Source organism: Lactuca serriola, chromosome 4 (genome assembly GCF_051521515.1).
Source record: "Lactuca serriola cultivar US96UC23 chromosome 4, Lser_US96UC23_V15, whole genome shotgun sequence".
Lineage (NCBI taxonomy): Eukaryota > Viridiplantae > Streptophyta > Magnoliopsida > Asterales > Asteraceae > Lactuca > Lactuca serriola.
The window spans coordinates 319,839,443-319,852,107 of record NC_136411.1 but is presented as its reverse complement, the minus strand read 5'-3'; the positions used below and the strand labels follow the sequence as shown (position 1 = coordinate 319,852,107).

The following is a 12,665-nucleotide window of genomic DNA, read 5'->3' as shown; positions in this document are numbered from 1 at the left end:
TTGTTGCATAAACTTCAATTGCTATTGCTCTAGTGGATGGATATTAGCTCGTGACGAGAACGGAAGCGGAGGACGATAAGCTTGCACATTATCAAAGCTTTTCTGATCAGACCCTGCCCACGTCGTGGGCTTTGAATTCCCACGTCGTGGGTTCAGTGTTTCAGCAACAATTTTTTCTTCTAATCGTGACTTCTTCGAGCTTGGTTCGGTCTGAGATGGATCGACTTTTAGTGCTTCAAGGAACTCAAAGATGGTATCATCTTCAGTTTCTATTACCATTACATGTGATTGAGGCTTTGTCTCGGAAATCTTTGGAGATAATTTTTCTTGTACAAAAGTAGTTAGTTTTTTTTTTCTTTTCTTTAATTCTCCAAGCCTCCAAAGTTCAATATTTTGTCGCTTTTAATCCTTGTTCTTCAAGAATGCTCATTTTAGCTCCAAAATACAATTTTAATCTTATAAGTACCGGTTACCCATGCAAATAACTAAAATATTAATCAAAATGATTTAAAATATTACCTAAAAATATGTATAAATATGACAATATCAAACTTCCAGTTCAGTTCTTCGGTTTTTTTCTCATCCATACTAATAAATACCGCCAAAACTCATAACATATATTGGAAAAGACAATAATTTAAGCCCAAAGTCATATATGTTAATTATTTTAATAATTTTACCAACCAAACACATAATATTATCTAAATACTTTTAAATCCAAATCCATCTACATCCAAAACTCTTGTAGACATCCAAAGCTGCATACAAAGAATCCAACAACCAAATGCCCTCATTTGCATAGCTTTTTATTTTATTTTATTGAAGCATATAAGTAAGCTTTATTAAAAACTCTGCTATTGTCAAGAGAATTTGAGCTTTATAATTTCATGATCACGCATAAAAATGATTAGTGAAAGATTCTCTATTGTTGATACAACAATTTTATGAGTTGAAACAATAAAAAAATCATCTTATAGTCTTAATTTGAAACTTTCTCATTGTTCTTTAAGCCTTTGAATTCATTTGTTTTCCCATATTACATGTTGCTTCTTATATGTAATTCATGATTAAATTTAGATAAAGCGTCCATTGTATTTTCATCTATAAATGTTAATCTACACGTGAATCCATTTAGGAAATGGTTAAGTAGTTTTAACATTTGCCTCGAGGGTTATATTTTCTCATGCATGATGATGGATTTAGAACAAATAATTTGTACATGTGTTTATATATAAGAGGATGTGTTTACGTATAAGAGGATGTTTGATATCATTCTTATTGGGTCTAGTAAGAGACTGGATCAACTTGTTCATAATCAAACCGTTTTATACCATAATTAGAAGCCTTTAATTCGGTGATATACTTTTAGTATGTCTTTTACTATGACCGACTCAACTAAGCATTGACTCGATCGATCTTACTCAATCAACAATTCGATTCATCTCACTCAATCAACAACTATCAAACAATTCTTAATATTTTCAAATAATATACATATAACATTTTTCAAATAATGCACATATGATTGATTCCTTGACCCTAACTTTAGGAGATATAGAGTTAGTTAAAAATGGAGAAGGAATTGCAATTATATTCTTACTCTTGGTTCCATTATATCATGATTGATTCCTTGACCCTAACTTTAGGAAATATAGAGTTAGTTAAAAATGGAGAAGGAATTGCAATTATATTCTTACTCTTGGTTCCATTATATCAGGATTTTTTTTTTTTTTTTTTTTTTTTTTTTTTTTTTTTTTTTTTTCAAGTAGTAATTACAAATTGTTCTTTACACAAAAAAGATACAAAATTTTCCATTACCCAAAATACAAAATTGTATAAAACTTGCTACAGTTCTTCAGAAAGTGGGGAAGCTCTTCTTGAATTTGATCCTATGTTCTTCTTCAAGTCATACCCTAATTTCATGCGAGTAGTTCTTGTAGCTGTAAATCCTGTTGCAAACAAAAATCATAACGTATTCAAGTCTGTGTTATTAATTCAACGTCATCCTGTTTGATAATTATGATCACATGCACAAGAACACAAACCGTTGATTCGATTTCGAGATCCGGAAGACGAATATCGGTGGAATAGAAAGACATCTTAGCAATCTCTGATATCGCAGCTTCTCTCACCTCCGCCACATCACCGGACAAATCCTCATAAGCAGCCACAAACGCCGCCTGCCAGAACGGTTGCAATTTGATTCGCCGGTCATTGATATACGCATCCCACATATGCTTCACCGCCTTCTCCCGCGCCTCGATTTCCTACTCAAAACCAACAATTAGATCAATCAATCAATCAAATTAAAAGCACAAATCGGTAAGGGAAAAAACGGACAATGATGTCGAAATCGTCGTGGATAAGGGAGCCACCGGCGATGTCGTCGGAGAAATTGTTGAGATTGCCGGCGGAAAAGCGAAGAGTAACGGTGCTTGTAAGAATTGACGAGAGAGCAAGGAGGATAATGGCGGTGAGTGCCAGGAACTTGTAGCGATTTCTACCGAATACTCTGGAATCAAGGGTTTCGTTTGGGTGATTAACACTCATTTTATCGACGATTTGAACAGAAGAGTAGACCTGAAGTGTATGAATTCGAAATCGAACTTGTTTGATCGAAACAAATTGTTGTTGTAGAGTGTTAACTGAGCTTATAATCAGAAATGGGTTTTGAACGGGTGTTGTGTTGACATGCCAACCAACGATTTGTGCTCAGATAAACATGAAATGATTGAAGCAGACGTGCGCCAGAACTGTGGCTTTGAGGCTGCCATGACTTCAAGGAAAAAAAGAAAAAAAAAAAAAAAAAACCTCGTTCCAACATGTGGATACTAAAAACAATATTTTAATAATAAAAAATGGAAATGAAAAACAAAGATTTAGAAATTTCAGTTAAATTATATACTATATTATAAAGTATATTGGATATTTTTTGAAAATTAAGATTTCATGTATAATCTTTTTAGCTTAATATTAATATCCCCAAAAGAAACCCAAACACGCTCCTCGTCTTTTGAAGCATCTTTCTTTCTAAACCCTAGATCTTCTCCATCTACTTCTCCAACAATGAAGAATAAACTACCACCACGAAACGGTGTTACCTGTTTATTTCTCCGCCACCACCACCCACTCTCCGTCCTTGCACCACTGACCGTCTGCTGCACTTACATCTCCTCTATCTGTCACCATCTTCAATCGTTGCTACCTTAAGAAGAACCAGGTAAGCTTCTATGTACATTTTTTACACATAAATCTTGACTATCTGTTACATCACAACCAAATCTTATTGATTTATACTTTCTCCTTCCAATAAAACTTGATTTTGATTTTTAGTTTTAGTAGAAGAGTAACTTTGAAGGAGAACAAGATATGAGTTCTATGAGAGGTTTGAATTTCTTTGCTTTCCTACCCCGTATCTAAACTCACACCCATCTTTGTGCTTTAATTCTCAGTCTCAGATTTGAATCTCTCTTTTTTGCTTCATTGCTCAATCTCATATTCGATCTTATGATTTTTTTCCTTTAGTTTTAATTTTGTTTAATCAATTCTCAATTTTTATCAGTTTTTGTGCTTTAACTCTCAGCCTTAGATTCAATCCCGTCTCAGGTTAGAACCTTCAAGGGAATATGTTTCTTGCTGAGCATTGGTAATGGTCTGTTTCTATCTATATATTCTTGAGATATAGTCATTATTGATAAATTCTTTATTTTCATTTACATTTAATCTATCATTAATGATGTACAAATGTTTGCAGAAAATCAAATATTCTTCTTGGATTTTCTTTGACTATACCCCTCATGGTAATAAAAAGAAATGTTGCTAACTGAAAGGTTTACTCTACATGGTATGAATGGGTTGTTGATTTAGTTCAATTCACACACACATCATTGCATTCTAAATTGATGGTGTTGTAGAATTTTATATGATATTTGTTGTTTTTTTTTGCAGGTTACATACTTTTTCTTCATGAAACCTACACATTTCCCCCTGACCAGAATTGACATATCTTTTACTTAAAGAGTTATCTTTATGGTTTTGCTCCCAAAAAGAATTATCTTGCTATTTTAGTTATTCTTTTTAAGCTTATTCAAAGTTTTGATCCATGTTACAAATAAAAAGTTTGTCTTTGGGGCTGTGTAGGTTAGGGTGGTGGTGCCATATAAACCTAATAAAAATAAAAGAATGAAATAAATGTTCATAAAAGGTGTATGTTTAGAGTTCCTGAAGGTGATTAACTATATAACTTTTCACTAATTTTTTTCTTCGTTTGGCTTGGTTATAGGTTTTAACATTGATTTCTCATATATAAATTTGATGAATTCAAGTCATTTAATGTACAAGCTTCAATGGTTAAGTTGATTTCTTAATTTCTGTGACCATCTAAAGTCAAAAGGAAAATGTTGGGGTTGCTTTAATTGTACTCTATATTTTTAATGTTTCTATATATTTAATTATCTCATACAGATTAAAAGAGAGTTTTGGATGATTTTTCGTTCATTGATGGTCCATGTAGGTATGAATGTAAAACAATTAGAGTTTGGTGCTGCATTTTACTGGTTTGTTAATTAATCCTTTAGTTGGTCATTTTGGACAAATTTCCCCTGATGCAGGTAGGTAGTAAATATTGAAGCTGCTTATTACTTATTGCGTTTGGAGTTTGGTAATAGTGAAATGTATAAAGCTCTTGATAGTTGGGTTAGTTCCTACCTTTGTCGAGGGACAGTTTTGCATTTGTTGACGAATTTACCCTTGATACGGACATGCCCCTAAAGTGAGTAATATCACTCTTCTCATCTGGTGTTGCACACCAGTTCAATGACATACCTGGTTAATATTTATCTCATAGTTGCTTACATTGGTTTTTCATTCAAGTAATTTATTTTATATTCATTTCCTACTCATTTATGTTCATTTATTAGTTGTGAATCTGATATTGTTTTCCAGTTGAATGGAAACTGATAATTGACGAAGGGCCTTAATCTCATTCGCAACTAAGAAGTAAGTTTGATGCAGGCCTCTGGAATAAGGCCTCCTTGGACGAAATTAGAGTGGGCTTCCACTCCCAATTTCGTCCCCCTTATATCCAAGAGAGTTCGCAGCCCAAAACCAACTATCACACAATTGACAATTACAGTCCCCTTTATTTAATTAATCTCTTTTAGTCACAAAATTAATTCTTAAATAATTCTTGACTAATATTAGTTAAACTATATGATTTCTCATTTAATATATTATTCATATAATATATTAATAAACCATAATAACCTTTCTCTTTCCGTAAATCATCCTGTCAAGTTGCTTTGGTGAAAGCAACCCAAAAGGACCATACACAACCAGCTCAAGTACATACCAAATATAGTAACGGGCTTAGACACTAATCCAACAAGGTTAACATGCAAATTTGTCAATTTTACTATAGTTGGAAAACATAACGTTTATTGGTTTAATTAATCGATTAATTATTTAATTAAAACATCAAGGAATTAGATCTTGTTAATTGAATGTATTAATTATTGGTATTACATCCTTGCGTATCCAATTAAAATTAATAGACATAAAACTTAGATGGTTTAAATTACGTTATATGTATGGTAAAATTGTGTATGTGTCTATATATATATATATATATATATATATATATATATATATATATATATATATATATATATATATATATATATATATGACAAAACTACAAACATTGCGTCATCGCATGTTTGAAAGCATTGTCGGTCTCACCGCGACTAGGCTCACCTACTATAAAACGCTAAAAAGGAAGGCTTAAGGAGATCTCTCCGATTCCGAATAAGGTTGGGTCTTAAGTAACATTTAGTGCTCGCCACCCTCACCGTCTTCTTGCATTTTGGGTAGAGTTAACAAAAGGTTTTCATAAGACATTTTGATTGTTAAAAGTATTAGCATTATAAGTATTAATATAAAATCATGTTTTATAAAATGTGAATCTTATGCTTCCCATAGAAATTACGTATTGTCGTATATTCTTTTTGGCATTATGCATGTGTGGTTTACCGGCACGTTAAGTAAGAATATTATTGAAGTAAGCTATATGGTAATTGTGATTCTCAAGTGTTACTTGAGCCGAACTGAAACATCCCAAAAATACGGTCCAAAATTTTCATTTTAAATCATTATAAAATCATAGTAATCCAATTATCACATAAAAAACATAAGTGGTAATATTTCAAAACATCATGTCAAAACACTGTATCCAAATAATATATCAAAACATCATAGTAAATCCTCCCAGACTAAAACGTTGTGGTGTGTGCAATGCGGTCATCCCGAGTCCTTCCCTTTGCTACCGGAAGTACCTGAAACCAAAACTGTAAACTGTAAGCATGAAGCTTAGTGAGTCTCCCCAAACTACCACATACCATACACATAGTGTATAACATAAAGCTAGGAGATACGAGCCTCGCCCACACTCAAGGAGATACGGACCCCTGCCCATACTCGCTAACTATGAGTTACGGGCCTCGCCCACACTCAGTTATCTCAGAGATACAGGCCTCGCCTACACTCTACTAACTAGGAGATACGAGCCTCACCCACACTCTGCTATCCGGAGGATACGGGCCCCCGCCCACACCTCGCTACCTAAACATACATACAAGTATCACATAGACAACAAGTATACCAAAATCTACCAATTCATAAACATACTCAGATAATACTAAGATACGGGCCCTGCCCACACTTAGCTACTAATCATAAAAAATTCTTAGATACAGGCCCAACCCACACTTAAATACTAATCATAAAGAATTCTAAGATATGGGCCCAACCCACACTTAGCTACTCTATACGGGCCGACCTTGGTGCCTTCGACCCGTTCCTATTGAAGGAAACTCACATCGCAAAGCTGGATGTGAAATCTCATGGTGAGAAATCTCTGACGGCTGCTCCAACAACTTCTCGACTATCATTATCACAATAACACTTAGTCAAAATTTGATAATCCTGCTTAGGGTAAAATGACCATTTTACCCCTGGTAAAAGTCAACATTCTGGTCAAAGTCAACGTCTTGGGCTGACTCAACTCACCGACTTGACTCATCAACTCGCCGAGTTCTATAATTCAAAACCCTGAAATCGTGATCCAACTCGTCGAATCATCCCCCTGACTCGCCGAGTTCCCTCTCCACTCATATTCGCGATTTGGCGAATCAACTCGCTGAGTCCCTTCACAGACTCTTCGCGCTCTACTTTGTACAACATCGAGACAAAACGACTCAACTCGTCGAGTCCCTCTCTGGACTCACCGAGTTTCTTAGTCTATTTGAGCCATCTTAAAGGATTAAGCCCCTACTCTTCAGATCCAAACTCCATATTTCATCTACATACTGGAAATGCCCTTTTAAGGGTAAAGTTTCCAACTTTACCCGTTATTAGTCCTTCTTAATGGGTTTAGCAAAAACCCTAGTTCTCTAGGATGTAGATCTTGGTCCAAAAGCCATAATTCTCCGAACTAAAGCATACTAGCATAGATCTAGGCCTTATACATCATTTGAACACGTAATGCTCCTAACTTTCCTTCCATGCATCGCCTTTTGGGGCTTAAAAGCCATAATAACACCTTAAAGCTTGTATGGGGTTTCCATGGTCATAAAGTTTGCACCTTTATCCCTTGAAACCCCTTCTAGACCCCAAATTTGAAAGGTAGATCACTTGGGACGTCCATATCCCAAGGACTAAGCTTTTTGGACCAAAAACCCCATGAATATGATAAAATGGAGATCTAACAAAAAACTAAGCAAGGTTAAGGCTTGCTTACCAAAAATTAAAGAAGATGAGATGTTGCTTATGGATCTACAATCTTCTCCTAGAATCCTCTAGCTTCTTCTTTTTCTACAAGCTTCAAATCACATAATGTTCACTCAAAAATGGCTCACAAGCTCACATAAGGCTCTAGGTTTTGTGGATTAGGGTTTGGGACTTGGAAGCTGGAAATGAGGCCATAAAGTGGGGATTAAGATGCTTAAATTGGGTGCAAAACCCCAAAATTAGGGTTTAATCCTGACAGCTCTACTCGTCGAGTCGAGGCTTCTCAACTTGTCGAGTAGGCAACTTAAATCCCGTGTCCAATATCGTTTTTACTCGACGAGTTTGGGGCTCCCAACTTGTCGAGTAGCTCTTCAAAAATGAATAAATTAGAATAAAATGTGTACCAGGAAGCAGGCGTTACAATTCTCCCCCTTTTGTCTTAGACTTCGTCCTCGAAGTCTGCTGCATCGGGAAACAACTCTGGGTAGTGCTCCCTCATCTCCTCCTTGGGCTCCCAAGTACACTCTGAACCCTTGCGGTGCTGCCACTGCACCTTCACCAGCTCAACCCTCTTGTTCCTCAGCTCCTTCGTCTTCTTGTCGAGAATAGCTACGGGTCTCTCAATTTAATTCAGACTGTCATCAACCTGAATGTCCTCTAGAGGCACAACCGTTGAGTCGTCTACTAAGCACTTCCGCAGCTAAGAAGCATGGAAAGCGCAGTGGATCTGGCTGAGCTCTACAGGAAGATCCAATCGGTACACAACCTTGCCCACCCGGTCCATAACCCTGAAAGGGATGATGTGCCTGGGGCCCAACTTCCCCGCTTCCTGAACCAGATGATAGATTTCCAAGGTAACTCCTTCAGGAGGACCATGTCACCCACTTGAAACTCCAAGTCTGGACGCCGCTTTTCGGTATAGTTCTTATGCCGACTCTGAGCAGTCTGGAGCTTACTCCGGACCTCCTGGATCCTCTCCGTAGTCTTGAGTACTACCTCAGTAAAACCCATGACTCTCTGACCGACCTCGCCCCAACAGATTGGGGTCCTACACTTCCTCCCGTAGAGCATCTCGAAGGTAGGTCGGTCTATGTTGGTGTGGTAACTATTGTTATACGAAAATTCCGCTAATGGAAGATACATATCCCAACTGCCACCGAAATCCAATACACATACGCATAGCATGTCCTCGAGAGTTTGTATCATCCTCTCGCTCTGTCTGTCCGTCTGAGGGTGGAAAGCGGTGCTGAAGTGAAGATGAGTACCCATCTCATCGTGATACCGCTTCCAAAATCTGGAAGTGAAACAGACATCTCGGTATGACACCACCGAGACAGGCACTCCATGTTGTGCCACTATCTCATGCACGTAGATCTCGGCCAGCTTCTCAACCGATATACTCTCCTGGATCGGGATTAAATGAACACTCTTGGTCAACCGATCCACGATGACCCATATCAAATCTACTCCACTGTGCGGTCTTGGGAAGCTTGGTGATTAAATCCATGGTGATATCCTCCTATTTCTACACGGGAATATCCAACAATTGCGTCTTGTCGTGAGGTCCCTGGTGCTCGGTCTTGACCTTCCTGCAAGTCAAGCACATCTCCATGTACCACGCTATGTCCCACTTCATGCAGGGCCACCAGTAATCAGGGTGAAGATCCCGATACATCTTCGTTGCTCCGGGATGGATGGAGAACCTCGACTTATGGGCCTCATCCATCAGAACCTTTCATACTCCGCCCCAGTACGGAAGCCAGATCCTCCTATGTAGGGTCAACAACCCATGACTGACATAATCAAATGAGGCCACCTGGCCTATGATCCGCTCGCACTTCCCACGCTCCTCCTTCAGGCCCTCAACTTGTGCCTCTCTAATCTGCTCTAGCAATGGAGTAATCACTGCCATCCTTACATATATATCTCGAATTGAAGCTGCCACTGCCTTGCGGCTCAGAGCATCGGCCACCACGTTGGCCTTTCCCGAATGGTAAAGGATCTCACAGTCGTAGTCCTTCACCACATCTAACCACCGACGCTGCCTCATGATTTGGCTGATCCATGAGGTACCTCAAACTCTTGTGGTCTGTGTAAATGGTACAACAGACCCCATAGAGGTAATGCTTCCAAATCTTAAGGGCGAAAACCACAGCCCCCAGCTCTAGATTGTGCATCGGATAGTTATTCTTGTGAGGCTTCAACTGCCTTGAAGTGTATGCTATCACATGACCCCGCAACATCAATATCGCGCCCATGCATGTGATCAAAGCATCACAAGAAACCACGAAGTCATCGAATCCCTCCAGCAAAGTCAAAATCCGTGCCTCGCATTACCGTTGTCTGAGAGTCTCGAAGGCTGCCTGCTGCTCTGGCCGCCAACAGAATGTCACTGACTTCTTAGTCAGTCAGGTCAAAGGAATAGAGAACTTGGAGAAGTCTTAGATGAATCTCCGGTAATAACCTACTAAACCAAGAAATCTCCTAATCTCAATTGGAGACCTCAGAACCTCCCACTGCATCATGGGCTCTATCTTGGCCGGATCGACCAGAATACCCTTCTGGTTGATAAGGTGCTCTAGAAACTGCACCTCATGCAACCAGAACTCACACTTGGAGAACTTTGGGAAAAGTCTCTCCCTCCTCAGTGTCTCCAACACCTCCCTCAGGTTCTCCTCATGCTGCTCCTAAGTCTTCGAGTAAACCAAGATGTCATCGATGAAGACTATCACATACCGATCCAACATCAGTCTGCACACACGGTTCATGAGGTCCATGAACGTAGCTAGAGCATTGGTGAGCCCAAATGGCATCACCACAAACTCATAGTGACCATAGCATGTCCTAAAAGCTGTCTTCTGCACATCCTCGTCCCTGAATCACATATGGTGATAACCCGATCGCAGATCAATATTGGAGAACCAAGATGCGCCTATAGCAGGTCAAACAAATCATTAATCCTCGGGAGGGGATAACGGTTCTTCACCGTTACCTTATTCAGCTCCCGGTAGTCTATAGAAGCTACATAGACAACTCCTGCATCTTGGGAGCAGCCAATCGATATGGTGCCTTGCCTATCGGAGCCGCACCATAGACTAGATCAATCCTGAACTCAACTTGCCTCTCCGGAGGTATCCCAGGAAAATCCTCCAGGAATACATCCGGGTACTCTTGCACGACCGATACATCATCCACTGTCGCCTTACCCTTATCCCGGGTATCCATAACATAGGCGACATACCCTACACAACCCTGCTAAAGGTAGCGCCTCGCTCTCGCTGCTGAACATACAGTCGGTCAACTCTACGGCCTCTTGCCCTGGATCACTAACCCTCCCCCACTAGGAGTCTGAACTCTCACTAGCTACTGCTCGCAGTCTATCACTGCCTCATTGGGGCTCAACCAGTCCATACCTACTATAACCTTATTCCCTCGAAAGGGAATAGGGACTAGATCTAAAGAAAATTGCTCATCAAACAACTGTAGTGTACATCCTCAATGAACCCTCGCAACCCTGACGGTCCTATCATCGGCTATCTCCACGTCAAGTGGGCAATCCAGCTCCCCCGTAGCTCCTAGAAATCGCTTGCTGAGCATGAGCGATACAAAAGATCGGGTAGCCCCCGAATCAAACAATACCAGAACAGGTATACCGTTCACAAGGAAAGATCCTATAATAAAACACAGAAACATAAGCAATAATCAATATACGTAAAGAAATACGGAAAGGATACATACCTGTCACCACGTCGGGAGATGCTTGTGCCTCCTCTGCTGTCAACTGGAAGGCTCTACTCTTCGCCACTGGCGCATCCGCTCGACCCTGGTGGTCGTCGGTAATCCTCAATGTAGCAAGAGCGGGTGCTACCACTCATCCTGTTGATGCTGATAAACTCATATAGTGGGCCTTCTTGAGGGCCCCTCTGATTGCACTGAAAGCAAATCAGATCAGATACCATAGTAGTGGTGGTGGTAGCAGTACAATCCCTGCTAATATGTCCAGTTCGACAACACTTGAAGCAGTCCGAACTACCTACCCTGGACGCCCCATCACATGTCCTGCCACACTTGCCACAACGGCCTCGGCCTTGCTGGCCCTTACCTCAGGAATCTACCTTGGGGTTCTTGCCCGAACCCTCTACACCAGACGCAGCATCTGGTTTCCTCTTTTTCTCTATATATAAATCAATCTCCCTCTCCCTAGCTCTCGCTACATATCCTCCAGGGTCTTGCAGCTGGATCGGCTTACAAACTACCGAATGTCACTCCGCAACATCTCATGATATCAGGCCTTTTTCATATCTTCGTCTGCCACATACTGCGTAACGAGAAAGGCCCTCTCCCTGAACATAACAGTGATCTCGATCACCGTCTCAGTCGTCTGCTGGAGATCCTGGAACTCCCTGGCAAGCTGTTGCACCTTAATCAGAGGTGTAAACTCGGCCCTGAACCTGGCCGAAATGTCACTCTATGTCATAGCATCAGGAGTTGGATCATCACCAATGGCATATCAGACCTCCTCCCACCAGTCGCGTGCCCTGTCCTTCAGAAGACAGGACACAAGTCGAACCTTGTCCCCCTCAGGACATCGGCTCGTGTGGAAAGCATTGGCGACATCAACCAACCATCTAGTGCTAGAAATGGGGTCCCGATCCCTATGGTAACCGGGAGATCTACAAGCCCTGAACTCCTTGAATGTCAGTGTGCGTGACCCCATCATGGCCGCCACCTCGATGTGGAATGTACTCAGTCTCTCATCCAAAAGCTCTAAAATACCCTCCTGGATCGTGCCGAAGATCACATGCGTCTGATCCCGAATACTGCACGTGACCTCAGACGAAATGAACTCCCTCGTCTACTCGTCTAGATACCCGGATCCA

General features: G+C 40.1%; 1 protein-coding gene and 1 long non-coding RNA gene across 6 annotated transcripts; one reads left to right on the top strand and one right to left on the bottom strand.

Moving 5' to 3' along the window:
- Positions 1-1,447: 1,447 nt before the first annotated feature.
- Positions 1,448-2,741, bottom strand: LOC145097365 (uncharacterized). The gene is made up of 3 exons (XM_079034907.1): positions 2,341-2,741; positions 2,046-2,267; positions 1,448-1,949 (listed from the first exon to the last, which is right to left on the bottom strand). Exons 1-3 carry the CDS (start codon positions 2,548-2,550, stop codon positions 1,920-1,922), a joined length of 462 nt encoding a protein of 153 aa, XP_078891033.1. The 5' UTR covers positions 2,551-2,741; the 3' UTR covers positions 1,448-1,919.
- Positions 2,742-2,965: 224 nt separating this feature from the next.
- LOC145100696 (uncharacterized) lies at positions 2,966-5,014 on the top strand. Of its 5 annotated transcripts, XR_013705207.1 has the most exons (4): positions 2,966-3,220; positions 3,334-3,646; positions 3,755-3,844; positions 3,949-4,889. It is a non-coding gene; the product is annotated as an uncharacterized LOC145100696 (long non-coding RNA). The 5 variants fall into 5 exon arrangements; XR_013705205.1 differs by adding an exon at positions 4,945-5,014 and having other exon boundaries at positions 3,334-4,771; XR_013705206.1 differs by having other exon boundaries at positions 3,755-4,889.
- Positions 5,015-12,665: the final 7,651 nt, after the last annotated feature.